The sequence below is a fragment of the Tasmannia lanceolata genome, unplaced genomic scaffold (assembly GCF_043159265.1).
Source record: "Tasmannia lanceolata isolate RefF3 unplaced genomic scaffold, GAP_Taslan_0.1 ptg000006l, whole genome shotgun sequence".
In the NCBI taxonomy this organism is placed as follows: domain Eukaryota; kingdom Viridiplantae; phylum Streptophyta; class Magnoliopsida; order Canellales; family Winteraceae; genus Tasmannia; species Tasmannia lanceolata.
In genome coordinates, this window is record NW_027518683.1 from 24,869,102 (window position 1) to 24,885,852 (window position 16,751).

General features: G+C 44.4%; 1 protein-coding gene and 1 pseudogene across 1 annotated transcript; both read right to left on the minus strand.

Moving 5' to 3' along the window:
- Nucleotides 1-1,058: 1,058 nt before the first annotated feature.
- Nucleotides 1,059-3,632, minus strand: LOC143878523 (L-type lectin-domain containing receptor kinase SIT2 pseudogene; annotated as a pseudogene).
- Nucleotides 3,633-12,735: 9,103 nt separating this feature from the next.
- Nucleotides 12,736-13,860, minus strand: LOC143878861 (uncharacterized). Its single transcript, XM_077381075.1, has one exon. The coding sequence runs from the start codon at nucleotides 13,858-13,860 to the stop codon at nucleotides 12,736-12,738; it is 1,125 nt and encodes a 374-aa protein (XP_077237190.1).
- Nucleotides 13,861-16,751: the final 2,891 nt, after the last annotated feature.

Sequence of the window (16,751 nt, forward strand, 5' to 3'; positions counted from 1 at the left end):
TGTTAGGTAGTTAAAAGTTTCTTATAAAGTATGAAGGTTGGTCGTTTGAGATGGTTTTTGGTAGGTTGTTGTGGATCTGTTTGAGTAAGGAAGTAGGGTGATGGGTTCGTTAACAAAGGTGGCGGGAATAAGGTGAAGGTTGGTGGCTTTTTCACATGAAAGCAAAGATCCCACATCGGTGAAGTAAAAAGAAGTGGATGGACTTTATTAGGACTTGGGCACCCTCCCCTTAACGGCTAGCTTTTGAGGGTGAGTTCTACCCGGGTCCCAACAGGTGGTTTCAGAGCAAGGGCATCGTAGGTTTAGCCTCCGAGGATGGAAGTATGCCTCGGGGAAGATCTCGTTAACCCCGGTATGCCCCCCGAGGACGGCAAAATCCCTTGGGGAAGATCTCGTAGTTCCCACATTTCACCAAATCCCTTGGGGAAGATCTTGTAGTACCCACATTTCACCCGCGTGGATGGGCGAGGTTGTCCATATTGCTTCCACGTGGAGGGGGAGATTGTTGGAGGTTCAACGTGAAAGCAAAGATCCCACATCGGTAATGTAAAAAGATCTGGATGGGCTTTATTAGGACTTGGACACCCTCCCCTTAATGGCTAGCTTTTGAGAGTGAGTTCTACCCGGGTCCAACAAGAAGGAGATTTAAGGGACTGGTTCTAAGGCTGAGATTGGAAAAGAAATAACAAGACGGGCAGTTGTTTTTGTTGGGAGGCAGAGACATAAGGTCATATGGGGGTTCACGGGTTAGATGCTAAGTGGGCTATGCATGGGCAGCTGTTTTGGAGGGAAAAGAAGCATATTTCTCCAATAAATTAAGGCTGAGAATAGACAGGAGTTAGAATCGGTTGGAAGTATGGGTGACTTCGGATTTTGCAAAGGGAGAATAGGTGGTGATTTTAAGGTTGTTTGTGCCACTAAAGAAAAGTATATTGTAACCGATCTCCGCAGGTGGCTGTGCTTTTTGCTAGCGGGCGGGATCTTCAATTGGCAGGACAATCATGGCAAGCAGCAGGTGACTTGCTAGGAAACTCAGGAGATGGACTAGTTTTTGAAGATATTCAACTAAAGAAGAGTTTTCATTAATCAGAAGCTTGTCCAAATAGTTTACATGCATGGCTTTTTATAGGCCTTTGATGACCAATCCTAATACAAGACAAACATCATAATTCTACTCAAACTAAAACAAGAAAAAGTCTAAAATTTCCCTAAAATCTCTACACTTCTAAGTAAACTTAAACTCTCCCTAAATTTTCTCTCCTTGTGAACATCTAACTAATCCAAACGGAACTTCTAAATAAAACCAAATTTTAGCCAGTAAGAAAATAGCGAATAAAATTAACCAAGACTAACTTAAACTTTAGATCCTTAGTAAATAATAAACCTCGATTTGGCTTTCATATGATATCAGGATGAGCTGGGACTTTTCGACCCTCTAGAAATATGATCTTGCATTTACTCGAGCTTGATCGTCAATCTGGACAATTGGTTCAACAATCCGTCGGTCTGTACAAGTTCGATCTTGGATTTGAAATGTTCAGTCTTCGAACGGCTTCGATGCACCTGCATTAGAATCAACGACCCCCAAAGAGGAATGAATCCCCAATGGACGACCAGTATCCACCTGACCTGCCCAAAAAAGGATATGACATGGTGAAAGCATCCAAACCTTCATTGTGCCCCATTACTAGAGGACTAACTCTGAAACTATTTGAAGATAGATCAGGTAGAGGAACATCGCCATCTAGAAACTGCATGACTTGCCTCATGCTTGGCCTAGTACACGGCACAGGATGCGAACAAAGTAATCCAAGCTTCAACACTAACTCAATTTCATCCACCACGTAATCAGTTCCCAAATTCGGATCACTTGTCTCTAAAATTATGCCTCTCCTCCAACATTCTGACACCCAATCAACAAGAACCGGTTCTTCTGCAGATGCCCGTCGATCTATCGGTCTCCTTCCACAAGCAACCTCGAGGATCAAGACCCCAAAGGAAAAGACGTCGGTGCTTGTTGTTGCCTTGCCAGTGCTGCTTAACTCCGGTGCCATATAACCTAGAGTTCCGACCACATGTGTGGTTTGAGGATCGGTTCCATGATCGTATAATCTCGATAAACCAAAATCGCCTAATCTTCCATTGAATTCATGATCTAGTAAAACATTGCTGGCTTTGATGTCTCTATGGATGACAAGCTGCTCCCATTCTTCATGCAAGTAATAGAGCCCGGAAGCTATTCCTTTGATGATTCGAAATCTTTGATTCCATGTTAGAACTGAAATGGGCTGATCAAAGAGTAATTTGTCAAGACTTCCATTGGGCATGTAATCATAGACCAAGAGGAGCTCTCCTTTACGCCGGCAATATCCGAGTAGCTGTACTAAGTTCCTGTGCCGGAGCCTTCCAATGCTGATGATCTCAGCTACAAACTCCCTCATCCCTTGCCTTGATTCATGAGAGACTCTTTTCACAGCAACTTCGACTTTGGAGGAAGATAACACACCTTTGTACACCCTACCGAAACCTCCGATGCCCAGAAGCTCTGTGCCTCTGAAGCCCTTGGTGGCTATGAATAGATCCTTGTATGAGAACCTTTGTGGCCCATATTCACGCTCCCAGTCCTCGAGTAACTCTGCGAATTTGATCCTCCTTCTGACAAAATGAAGAACGCTGGCGACAGTCACTATGATGAAAATTAAGATAAGAATGGGCAAACCAATTGTCAATACTTTTGATTTCTTTTTGGGACCTCTCCGAGGGAGCTTAGGAAGACGCGATATATCGAGTTCTTGAGCTTTTCCATTCATTTGAAAGCTCCATCCCAGAACATAATGAACAGATGGAGTCGATCCCGTCGATGCAGAAAAACCCACGTACATATCTTTTAATACAACCGATGAAAGATTAACCACCGAAGACAAAAGAGGGCGATTAGGTTTAGGTTTCTTCACTGGCGATATTGTTACATCAAGTTTCATATCTCTAAGATTGTACTCTGCCCAAACCTGAATTGGTTCTCCACTTGTAAGGCTTATGTTCTCGATCATACCATTTTCATTAATATAATAAGCGGCATGTGTGGAGTTGGTAGAATTTAAGCTGTTGATATCGATTCCCACATGGTCATCATCAATATCTCCAAATTCGAGGTTCTGGATGGTATCAAGCTCCACGGCAAGAACATGATTAGAAGAATTCCCATTGTTGCTAGAACTGAAGAGGCCTAGACATTGGCCAGGTAGAGCTCCGGGGAGCGCTCTCTCTGGGGCAATAACAAAGGCCATCCCATGGCTGAAAATAGGATAAGGGGAGAAAATTGCAAAGACGAAAGTAGTAGAATAGGCGTAAACAGTACCATTGGTAGGATCCTTAAATTGGAGGGGCATGGAGTGGAACGCATGACCCTTGATGTACTTTGCGTTGTTTGTTAGCTCCAAGAGGCCGTTGGGTGTAATTTCCGCTAAGCCATCGAAGCTCAGATTGGCGCTGAGGAATCCATTGTAGGTGAAGCCATCATTGTTAGAAGCTGTAATTTGGATGAGGAGAAGAACCAGAAATATCTCGGTCAACATTGCAGAAGTCTTGCTAGAGAATAAAAAAGTCTTTTAAAGAGCTTTCTCATGTATAGCATTCTGTTTGATAATCTAATCTAACTCTAATATATATTAATTTATTATATATTATATTATATCATATTATTTATTATTTATAAAGGCAAAATGATTGGTTAAGTTCTTCCACCCTTTGCCGTTATTTCCGCTTGTGTCCCATTGCCATAATTCCAATTGTATCCGACATGTGAAGGCATTTGTGTCATTTGCCGTTATTTCCGCTTGTGTCCCACCTTTTGATTCACACTTCAACCCCTTTGCTGATATCTAACATCTGTTTATATGACAAATTATTTGAGGGTAAAATCGTAATCTTCATACAAAAAGTACCGACATAGGGTACCTGTCTATGGCAATTACGACAAAAAACTACCAAGAAGAGGTAAAGACATATGACAATGACGAAAGAACTACATATTATTACTCATGCAGGACACTTGAAAAATATTGACGGATTTCGGGCACCTGAAGAGGAACAACAATTATGGAAACCCCTATCGATTGGAGGGCTAGGATCAGCCTTTATCGATTGGAGGGCTAGGATCAACCTATGGAAATGATTTTACGGGGCCAACTGATTGATGTTGTATTCCATCAAATGGACGGTTTAGATAAACCTATAACCCTCTATAGATCGGAGGGTTCGGATCAACCTATGAAAATTATTTTTGGGGCACAACCTATGTAGGAAGTGGCTCATCCAAAAGAAATTTATTCTCTTTTTATCTGGGATTTATACGTCAGCATTACTCTTTTACCATTAACCCCTTTGCTGATAGCTAACATCTATCTCTATGAGAAATTATTTCAGGGTAAAATCATATTCTAAATGGGTGTGAAAATACCTAACACGTATTTTCTCTCTCTCTTTTACTAGTTGAAGATACCGTGCACGTTTTTATTTTTCCGAGTCCAAGTCGTGTACCAATTCTCTCCTCTTATTCATTTTGGATAAGTTCTCTAAAAACTTGTAGTTTTTCCACACTAAAGCACGTGAATAGATGAGATTGGAATAAGTCCTAAGCGACTCAAACACCTTATATCACACGGTGTTAGAAAAAAACCCTTACGTCACTTGGGTTGCAAAAAAATCCAAGGCAACTTGAACAGTTTGTTGGTTGTATTATGTGGTCAGAAATAAAAATGAAGCATTCTTGTGCTCTTCCCAAAGCCAAAATTGACCTCTCTTCTCTGTCTTGTTTTGTTAGTATTGGACGTGTCACGGTCTCTTCGCAGAGTCCTATAATTTAGTCTACTAGTTCTTATCACGTAAATGTAACTCATTCGACAGGAGATGCAAAAAATTATTTGAAGGGTGTTTGTTGGTCGAACGAAGGAATTTGGCTGCGCAACGTTCCGCAGAACCTCTGCGCACCGCACTAAAATCAAGAAAAAACAGGGGGTGTGGAAATATCAAACAAAGGGTATGGGAATATCAGACCATGGAATTGATATTGCCACACCCCCTGCTATTTGTGTATTTTAGAGCGTTCCGCTGGGGTCTCCTGCTCAACGTTGCGCAGCCCAGATTTTGTTCGTACTGGTTACTTTGAGTAGTCAGAAATAAAAAGGAAGCATTTTTATGTTCCTCTGAAAAACAAAAAAGTCCCTTTTGTAATTAGTGCTCCCAACCATCATATTTTGATAATGGCATTAAACACCACGTTCACATTTTCAATGAGGTATTCACTGATGGTCCTTAGCGTCGGTAAATATACGTATCCAAAGGCCCATGTGGATTTTAATGACGGTCGTGACCTTCGGTGTAATATTGCAAACACCAACGGTTTACTTAAAACGTCGGTGATAAGCTAAATACCAACGTTTTGTTTTCGATTTTTAATGCCATTCATAAACGCCAGTATAAATGACAACACCGACAGTTTGCAAGAAACGTCGGTAAATACTTTTAGGCACGGTAGCATCAATGACATTCACTAAAAGCGTCGGTGTGAGATACACTGGTGTTCATTGGCATATGCACGGTGAATATCACTTTTCTTGTGGACTTAACAGAGATGCTGACATTCGGTTACGTCTATATTTCGTTGTTTCTAGCCCATTTTACGTTCACCACTCCGATAATCTAGGCTCCATCCTTGTTTCTCATCCCGTAACTGGAGATAACTACGGCACATTGAGTAGAGCTATGGCTATGGGCCTTCGTGCGAAGAACAAGTGGGGATTTGTAGATGGTTTTCTTCCCAAGCCTGCCGAAACATCTGCCGATTTCACCATTTGGGTAAGATGTAACTTTCTGATTCTCTCTTGGCTGCTCGACTCTCTCGCCAAGGATATTGCCGACAGTGTGATATTTGCTGCCACTGCAAGTGAAGTTTGGGTTGATCTCAAAGATAGATTCGCTCAAAGCTCTGCTCGACGTATCTTCCAAATTCGTAGAGCAATAACCTATTAAAATGGATTTCTTTTGTATATTTAATAGATGATACAATGACCCATATTCATATACAACTGCAGCATCCTTATAGATGATACTATAGACACCACCATTTTGCTCCGCCTTAATCAACAAAGGAGTTAGTGTTTTTCTATTTGTTTTTTCCATTGTCTTCCCTTTTCGTGTCCGTCTCTTACATTTTCTCAACCTTTTCGGTCATTTCTGCTACGTTTTGTATTTTTCCGCCAAGTGTTGAGGAGGGTTGTTTAGAAGAATCTAAACAAGAGAGAATTTGGACCCATTTGAAGGACCCACATTGAGCATTTTAGAATGGGACTAGACAAGTGTGCCCTGCATTGTTTTTAATGGAAAACATGAGTTTGAACTTATTTGGATCCAATAAATAAAAATCGCTTTCCCTTGGGGGTCCTTATATGTTTCGGTCAATATACATTGTGACCTACTAATTGGACGGTAAGGATCATCCTATGGAAATAATTAGGAAGGCAAACCTAATTTGTGCCGTGGCCTATCTAATGAACGGTTTGGATCATTTTAATGAAAGCTAATTTGGATGCCATAATACGCTCCTTATATGGTGGGCCCTCTAATGCTGTGATTTGGTCATGATTTAGAAACCCATTTATAGTGTGGCACCCCAAATGGACAGTTCGGATCATCCAATAGAATTGATTAAGGGGGATGACTAATGATTGGCCCACCAATTCAATGAACTGTTTGGATCAACTTATGGAAATAATTTGGGCGCACCCAATTTACATTACAACCTATCATTTGTACAGTTTAGATCGTCCGATAATTATGAATTATGGGCATTGTGAGTTCTTATTGTGGACAATCGTTTCAACGGTTTGGGTCACTCAATAAAAATGGTTTGATAGGTGCCATGTTCATTTATTTATGGAAAATGATTTGGTTTGCCATAAGTATAAAAAGGAAATTGGGCCCGCTAGTGACTGAAAGAATCAGATTTGCTTCACATTAGGGGTTTGGTAAATAGGATTTGAGAATCACCCAAAAAATGTTGATATTTGGGGTGCAACTAATTGGATGATCTAGATTATCCAATAGGAAGTGGTGTAGATATAAAAGGGTGGTGCCAATATTAAGTTGTGTAATTTTGGAATCAACCATGTGGATCCCATATGTTCGACTACACATACTGTTTATGTAAAGTTGCCGAAAATCAAGAGGGGGTAAGGAGTGCCATTATCAATAGAAAAAGGATAAATTTTGGTCCTTAGTGGGGTCCACTAGCTTGTTCATAATTTATCTTATTCATATTCTCCTTAAATAGTTTGTGATGGGCATGAAGTATTTACCAAGTTGGAGTTGAACTAATAAGGGAAAATACTATAAAATTTGCATGGTCGGTGAAAAGGGAAGAAATTGTGTTCCATGTGCATGCATGCACGCAATCACCTTTCAATTTCATCTATGTATATTTTGGTTTCAAAAGTAGAAACTTGCTTTCATCTTTTGGCTGAAATTACAACTCTTAATTTCCAAGTTTCTATTGTGAATAAAGATTTCCAAGGAATTCGGTATCAAGTAGGACCTACTAATATTCGGAAGTCATTTTCTGCAAAATTGGGGCCCACTATCACTAAAGTTACGAAGTTTTAAGTAGGTAGACTTAGCAAAAAGTGACCCGGACCTGCGGGTCCACCCGGCCCGCCCGTAAATTACGGATCTGGGTCACCAATCAGTGACCCATTTGAAATTGACCTGCGGGTCCACCCGGCCCGTAAAAACTGGGCTGGGCCGAGTGGACCCGCGGGTGCCCGCTGGTGCCCGTATAGAAGCGCAAAAGGTTTATTTTGGACTTGTTTTTCCTGTAATTGTCATAATTTATGAATTTTCTCTGTAGTTTTTTCAGTAATTGTCATATTTTACAACATTCTTTCCTATTTTTTTCGTAATTTATCTACTTTGCTTACGTTTTTCAATAATTTTTCATTTAAAACTTAGTACTGATTATTATTTATTGCTATTATTTATGCTAGCCACCTTTTCAGAAATCGTACTTCTGCAATCTTTTCAGTTTGCAGCATGTCAGAATAAGACAAATGTCTCAAAAAGTCAACATAAATGACCTAAAATCACATGATCATTGCAAAGGATGGTTGGGGAAGGTGGCTAGCAAACCCCTATACAAACAAAAAAATCTAAACAAATATGTCAAAAACCCGGGTGGCTCGCGGGTCGGCCCGGCCCGTACGGGCCGGGCGCAGCTCCAAGCTTAATGACCCGTAAAAATTTCTGGGTCATTTTGGCCCGACCCATTTGACTAGGACCCGTACGGGCTGGGTCAAACCCGGCCCGGCCCGCCCGTTTGCCAGGTCTATAAGTAGGGGGTGCCATGTTCTTTCAAAAGTGAAGTTTTTCTTTGGAATGGGCCCATTATATTAAATTTTGAATTTAAATTCCTAATAGAATTCGTTCATTAGAGGAGTGGGCCCTGTTAGACCGAAAATCAGTAACAGGTACGGCAGTTACGTGAGAGTTGAGCTAGACGACCAGAGGAACTGAGTCCTGGAGGACCAGAGTGAAGCGGAGTGGAAGGACTGAGTCCTGCACAAAGGCAAGCGAGGTCAGAAGACCAACCCGGGTTTTACTCCGGATAGGCCCTTCGACACTCAAGTCAGTATGAGCAGGAGTGCAGAGCTAGTTCTGAGAGTTTAGGGTGGAGAGAAGGTTTTTCATTACCCTTTGTTTGAGCTTTGAACCCCCTTTTATAGAGGGAAATTCGATGACGTGTCCAGGACAGGTGGCGGCCTGCTATAGGCTGAAGTTCACCTACTTCAAGACAGGTGTCCAGGACAGGTGGCGGCCTGCTATAGGCTGGAGTTCACCTACTCCAGGACAGGTGGAGGCCTGCTATAGGCTGAGTTCACCTACTTCAGGACAGGTGGCGGCCCGCTATAGGCTGGAGTTCACCTACTCCAGAACAGGTGTCCAGGACAGGTGGAGGCCTGTGATAGGCTGCTATTTTTACACCCCATCAGTTGCCCTCCAGTTCTCCAAGTCATTGTAGTGACTTGGGGAAGTGTGGTGAATTACATTCTTGAATTTGCTGAAAATGAGTCCGGAAATTCGTCAGTTCGGCTGGAAATGAGTCTGGAAATTCCGTCTGGAAATGAGTCCGGAAATTCATCAGTTCGGCTGGAAATGAGTCCGGAAATTCGTTAGTTCGGCTGGAAATGAGTCCGGAAATTCCGTCCAGAAATGAGTCCGGAAATTCGTCAGTTCGGCTGGAAATGAGTCCGAAAAATGAGTCCGGCTTGGGCCGGACTGGCTTCTAACGACGCGCCATATCCAGCCCGGAAATGAGTCCGAAAAATGAGTCCGGAGATCTGTCCGGCCTGGAAGTGAGTCCGGCTTGGGCCGGACTGACTTTTGTCGTTTTGTGAAACGCGTCATATTCAGTCCGGCTTGGGCCGGACTGACTTCTGTGATGGACGTGAGCATTATCTTCTGTCCGGAGGCCCTTAGCTTCTTGGAGATACGCGCGTATTAGCCCATAGCTTCGCCTCGAAGCGTGTGTCCGTCATAAATGGAAGACACGTGGCACCAGTAAAACGTCCTCGAAATGTGTGCCCTTCATTGAATGCACACCGCCTTGGGTAAAAGGTTATAAAAAGAGGTTTTTACCTTCTCATTTTTCACTTTTCACTTTTCTCTTTTTACTTCTCCTCCTTCTCTGCTCTGCCAGTTCGGCTTGATAGTGCGTGGTTGGAGTCGCGCGCGGATTTAGGAGCTTTCTACTCTGCCCGGTATTCTTCTCAGCCTTTCTCTCTTTTCTACTACATGTCTCATAGCAGTTCTAGTCCCGAGTCCGGCTCGGAGTCTTCCTCCAGTAGCTCAGAGTCTAGTCCAAATCAGAGTCCCGTAATGGAAAGTCCAAACGTTAGAGTAGAGATTGTAGATAGCGACGACGGAGAGAATCACGACGAGGTGATATTGGATCTGAACGTCACTCTACTCCCAACGGGTAGTCTCCGAGCAGAAGGAAGTGTTGGTAGTGACGTCGCTGAGGCGTCCACAACATTTCTTCCTCGCCGGGCCGTTGAAGTTGTAGCTAGGGCCCGGATGGAAGCCAACCCTAGGTACAATATGCGGGCTCTTGTCGAGGAGAACTACCTTGATGGGTCCATGATGAAGGATATTAGAGACAAGTACTGTGTGCCCCCTAGGTTTAGACTGAGGGCGGCGATAGAGGCAGATAGAGCTTGTAATGAAAGTTCGGATGAATGTATCTATGATGAGTCGTTGAGGGCCGGACTCATGTTCCCGTTGCACCTGTTCTTCACCGCGGTGCTTCGATAGTACAGACTGGCCCCAGCCCAGGTTGCCCCGAACTCATGGAGGTTACTGACTGGGTTTGTGTACCTTGTTCATGGTCGGCTGGAGAGAAGTGTGTCTGTGCCGCTATTCCGTGCTTGTGCTCACCTGAAGAGGCATAAGGAGGGGGGCTGGATTTATATTAGCCAGCGCTCCGAGTTAAAAATAATTACTGGCATTCCCTCTTCAATACACATGTGGAAGAATAGGTTCTTCTACGTCGAAGATAGGGAATCCAGCGAGCCCTGGCCGGTTCCTCTAATCTGGAATGTCCCTGATACAACTGCACTGAGTCGCAAACCGTTTCTCGAGGGCGAAGATTTGAGAACGTTCGCCCTAATACGAGAGGAGGTAGAACGGGGAGGCCTCATTCACTGCGCGGACTTTTCAGGGGAAGAAGTTCTGGCCGGGCTCGGTCTTAGTACTGCGACTTCTGCACGTATGTGGCTAGCCTTGTTCTGAACTCTATTTGTTTTTCTTGCTTTTTGCTTCTGACTGCTCTGTTTATGTTCACTTGCAGAGATGAAACAACAATCAACAGTTGAGAGAATACGACAAGGGGCCCTTCCTAGGGCTCAGCAGGGGGCTCAGCAAGTGGCCCAGCAGAGCCAAAAAGGAAAGCAGCCGAGATGGCGAGTCCGGCTTATACCCAAGACACTGCGCCTCCACCGCCTCCCAAAGGCAAAACCACGGTGAAATTGGTTGGTGCTTTTGGCAAAGGAGCGGGATCCTCGAAGTTGGGGGGGACGTCCGCTGGAGCCGGAGCCCGTCCTCCCCCGGCGAAGATAGGGGACAACGTTTTTCGGCCCAACTGGGTCGTTCAGAAAAATGATACTGGCTTGGGCGAAAGCCGAGTAGCTGTTGAGATTCAGAGCAAATGTATTCTCAGCAAAGACAAGCAGCAGGTTCTCCACAAACCACCAGCTACGGCCGAAGAGGCCGTATTTTCTTCACTTTATCAAGTAAGATGGTCAACGAATACGCTTACTTTCTGTCCATCTCTTACTTCGCTTTCCTGTATTAATGCTAGCTTATTTGTATCTGTAGATTGGAGTGTACTTTAATGATCTTCAGGAGAAGAGTAAGAAATTCTCCGATGCAATCACGAAGTCAGAAACGGAGAATGGAAAGCTGGCGATGGAGGCTAAGGAGCTTCAGACAAGCATCGGACGGGTGGAGGCGGAGAAGAAGCTGCTTAGAGAGGAGCTGACCCTTCAAAAGCAGAAAGCAGTTGAAGCCCTTAACGCTCAGAGGCAGAGAGCCAAGGAGAGGCAGACAGAGGCCATTAAGGAGGCCGTCGCGGAGGCCGTACAAAAGCGGGAGGACGAACTTTTCAGTTTGTTCAGTGAGGCCTACAAAATTGGATACTTTGACTGTCTCGAGTAGGTCAAAGCATCCAACCCGACTGCGACCTTGACCTGCCTGAATGTTCCTGAAGCCCCGACACTCGTCGACGAGGAGCCGATCACCACCACTGGCGTAGTGGTTCCGAAGGAGGGGTTACAACGAGATGACAGCCACGAGGCCCCTTGAGTCATGTTATCTGATTCTTTTTGTAATGGTCCTTAGAGACCCAACTTTTGTAGCAGCTTTTTGAGGCTCTCATCTTTTGTAATGGCTTTTCGAGGCCCTACTCCTTTTTGAACAGAAATCATACTTTGATGTTTTACTTGCTCTTCATCCGTCTGCTTCTGAATAGTAACATTGTTAGATCTCTTGCTATGGGCAGACATTTGAAATAAACTAACTGGCGAGTTTCCGAGTTTTGGTAAACTAGGTCTCCAAGCGTCAGATACCCAGGTTTAGAAAGCTAGGTTCCAAATAGATAATAAGTACCCAATTTTTGCGAACTGGGTTTTCAGATAAAAGTACCCAAGTTTTAGTGAACTGGGTTTCCAGATATAAGTACCCACGTTTTAGTGAACTGGGTTTCCAGATATAAGTACCCGAGTTTTGGTGAACTGAGTTTCCAGATATAAGTACCCAAGTTTTAGTGAACTGGGTTTCCAGATATAAGTACCCAAGTTTTAGTGAACTGGGTTTCCAGATATAAGTACCCGAGTTTTGGTGAACTGGGTTTCCAGATATAAGTACCCAAGTTTTAGTAAACTGGATTTCCAGATATAAGTACCCGAGTTTTGGTGAACTGGGTTTCCAGATATAAGTACCCAAGTTTTAGTGAACTGGGTTTCTCAGCAACGAGTACCCAGTTTTAGCGAACCGAGTCTCTGTATGGTGCGCGGAGATTTACAGAAGAGCTACAAAAGAGTAATTATCATTCATATTCAATATGTACATATTTACAAGTTACTTACATTGGGTGTTCTATTGGTAATATCGGCGGAGGTTCTTTGAGTTCTAGGCGTGGGGTAGCAGATGCTCCTCCAGTGTCTCCAGCTTATAACTTCCCGGGCGAATGACTTCTTTTACTCGATACGGCCCCTCCCAGGTCGGGGAGAGTTTTCCGACTTTCATTGGTTGGGAGACGGCAGCTTTCCTCAGGACTAGATCTCCTGTCCGGAAGTTTCTGGGGTGAATCTTCGAATCGTGGTAGTTGGATACTTTCTGCTTGTAGGCGGCGACTCGGATTCGGGATTCTTCCCTGGCCTCCTCCAATAAGTTGAGGTTCGCACGGAGCCCGTCATCATTGAGCTGTTCGTTGAAACTGGTGACTCTGGGAGACGGGGTGCCCACATCGACGGGTATCACCGCCTCCGTTCCAAAGGACAAGTTGAATGGTGACTCTCCAGTCGATGCGCGCGGAGTGGTGCGATACGCCCATAGGATATGATAAAGCTCATCTGCCCATCGGCCAGCTTTATCATCCAGCCTCTTTTTAATTCCTTGGAGCAGGATTTTGTTCGTCACTTCTGTCTGCCCATTCGTCTGGGGGTGCGCTACTGAAGTAAATCTCTGCTCATTCTTCAGGTCAAAGCAGAATTTCCGGAAATTTTTGCAAATTCCTTCGTGCGTCTCCTGCAGGGCGTAGGTGGCGTCGCTTGGCCGGAGGCACTTTAAGTACGGGAGGGTGTAAGACCTTTTGAACAGGTTCTCACCATCTAGGGAAAACCGGGCGGCTCTCTGTATCACTTTGCGGGCTTCCTTCTTGGCTTCAGGAAGTTTACCATTGCGCAGGTATTCAATGATTTCGTCCATCCAGCACGACTCTCGCTCCACCTGCATTACTTCAATGGCTTCTCTTTCTATACTGGATTTATGGAGGAACTCCATGCAGATACTTCCGAGAGCGGTGTATCCGGATGCGAGTAGTTTAGACAAAACATCTGCCTTTGCATTCTCTGTTCGGGGAATTCTGATGACCACAAAACTTTGGAATTTGCTAGCTAGCAGGCGGACCTTGGAGAGATACTTGACCATGCGTTCGTCACGGGCCTCGTAGACCCCTTGGATCTGGTTTGCGACCAACTGGGAGTCGCAGTATGCTCTCAGCCTTTGGGCCTTGACTTGAACGGCAAGATTCATCCCTGCGATGAGGGCTTCATATTCTGCCTCATTATTGGATGCACGGAATCCGAACCTTAGGGCATAAACTGCGGTGAAGCCGTCGGGTCCAGTGAGAATCAAACTGGCACCACAGCCGCCCTTGTTTGAAGACCCGTCAAAGTACACTTCCCAGAGTGGTTCGGCGGTTGCTAGATCCTGCTCTGCTGGCGAGGGGATGACTTATGCTTCAGTTCCCCCTGCTGTGCATTCCTTAGTCGTGATTGACTTCTCCGCAACCACTGGGGTTTGAACAACTTCAGATTCAACGGTCTGTTGGGGGATGGTACACTCAGCTACGAAGTCCGCCAGCACTTGAGCCTTTATCGCTGGCCTTGGTACGTACTGGATGTCGAACTCGCTCAGCTCCACGGCCCATTTTACGAGTCGTCCCGATATGTCTGGTCGGTGGAGAACTTGCCTGAGCGGCTGATTGGTCAGGACTTTTATAGTGTGAGCTTGGAAATACGGTCTCAACTTCCTGGCCGCCATTACCAGTGCGTAAGCCAATTTCTCAACCCGTTGGTATCTGATTTCGACATCATGGAGAACTTTGCTAATATAGTAGATAGGTTTTTGCTGGCGGTGCTCTTCATGAACCAGGACAGCTGCCAGAGCCGTGGGGCTAACGGAGAGATACAGGAGTAGCTCCTCACCTGGTTCCGGCTTTGTAAATAGTGGCGGGGAGGACAAATATTGCTTCAACTCTTCGAACGCGGTCTGGCATTCCTCTGTCCAGGGCGCTGTCTTGAGTCCTTTGACTGCGTTGAAGAAGGGTAGTGTAGACACCCCATTTTAACCAGACCCAAGTTCGCTATGTTTGTGAGAAGCCTCATCAAATCAATGAGCTGGGGTCCCAAATTGAACCCTAGGGTAGCTTAAGGTCTCCCTTAGGTCTCCGTAAAGTTTCGTCGAGATCCGAGCGCATTTGCTCAGTGAACGAGCCAAGAAGGAGGCATAGTATAAGTGTATAAAGGGGGGTGAGTTATCTGCAGAATGGAATATTCTGGTAAGAAGGGGAGTGAGTAATCCTGTGATGGGCGCGCCCAAGCCGAATAGGACAAACCTGGCGGGCGCGCCTCATCCTTTTCCGCGCGCATCATCAATTGGAGGTGCCATTATCAACACTGTTACTTTGATATATATATAAAAAATCAAAATGAAGGGGCACTGTTCATTTCTCGCAGAGAAATTCGAGCGAGAGAGTGAGAGAGAGAAAACCCAAATCCTCATTTCTTTTCTTCTTCTCCGATTACTATCTCCGGCCGGATTTTGGAGCTCCGATCCAGACTTATTCTATCACTTCTCAGCCCCCACAACCTCTCTTCTCCGATCGTTTCTCCGGTTCAAGCTCCGGCCGAAACTCAGATCTGTAAAAAATTCCGGCAAACCCCAAGGATTCCGGTAAGTTGATCTTCCTTCTCCGATCTATCTCCGAGAAGAGAGGATTCTCTTAATCTTCGTCAAAAAATTTTTGAGAGATCTGAGAGGGAGAAAAGGTGCAGACGGCTTCCGATCTCCTTCTCCGGCAGATCTACCGGCCGGAATCCAAGCTCCGATCGTCCATTACGTTGCATGATTTCTTCATTTTCTTCAACCCTAACCCCCAGATCTTATATCTGAGATCTATTCTTCCACAAACCCATCACCATCTCCAACCGAGACACCACATCCACCCTCTGATCATCATCTTCTCCATTTTTCCCTACCTCATAAATCCTGGAAACCCTTCCCACACAAGCCTTCCCTATTTCTCATTTTCTCCGGGCATCTCGCTTGAATCCGGACGATACCCTTCTTCTCCTGCCAATATCCCATCTCTGCCACCTCCACCATCACTAAGGCTAGCCACTACAACCCTCATCTCCTCTTCTATAGCTTGGGTTTTCTTAAAAAAAAATTGGGGAGAGTAGAAGCAGAGATCGAGAAAGAGATCTACGGTTTTTCAGATCTGCGAGAGAGAGAGAGAGAGCGATCTGAGAGATTGAGAAATAGAGAGATATTGAGAGAGAGAGAGAGAGAGAGAGAGAGAGTGAAAGGCTTGATTATCCTCTCCGGTCATTTTGCCGGATTCCGTCAGTTTCAACCTTCTCGAGCAAGAATCATCATCTCCGACAACCTTATTCTCCGGCAACTCCACCGGTGCAGAGCATCTTCTTCCCCACCGCATCCAATCGCCTCCTTGGTAATTGTAGTAGTTCCGTAGGTAACTAATCTAACCCTTGTATGGCTGAGATTTTGCAGAGATCTACTCTATTTTCTGGAATGATAGCAGTAATTCATTAATCTGGTGTTAATCTGGCTTTTGAATTTGAGGTGGCAATCTATTTTTTTGATGAATGAATAGTGGAGAGATGTAGGCTTAGTTGATGTAGGAAATCAGATTATTACTCTACTCCATTTCATGAGTATGAGTAATATCTGATTTCACAGGAGACCCCATGTCGAGGGTTTGATTATGCTCATTACTTGATCTCGTTTCTTTACCTCATATCGAAGGAATAAATGTTTGAATTATCAGATGATAGGGTGTGTTGCATTTGGATGGTTATTCCCCTATTAGATCTATCATTTGTATTATTGTTTTCTTGGAAGATTTAAAAAATCCATGTGGATATGATATTACTGAAAACAAATATATTTTTGTTTTGGAGTTGTAATGGCCTCACAACATAGTGCGTTGAATGCCTTTTCTTGTGAAAGCTAAAAATGAAAAGCATGTTGTTATCACCAAATGCTTGAGTGAATGAAAAATAGATCGCATGTTTCCCTTCATTGATCGGTCCATGATTGTTTTCTTTGAAAAGTCATAATTTTTCCTGGATATTACTTTATTAAGTTCATCTTGAGGATCGATAGTGATGATGTTGTGA

What these genes read in the sequence shown, in the direction of transcription:
- LOC143878861 (XM_077381075.1), bottom strand. Translation starts at nt 13,860, where the DNA reads ATGAATCTTGCCGTTCAAGTCAAGGCCCAAAGGCTGAGAGCATACTGC.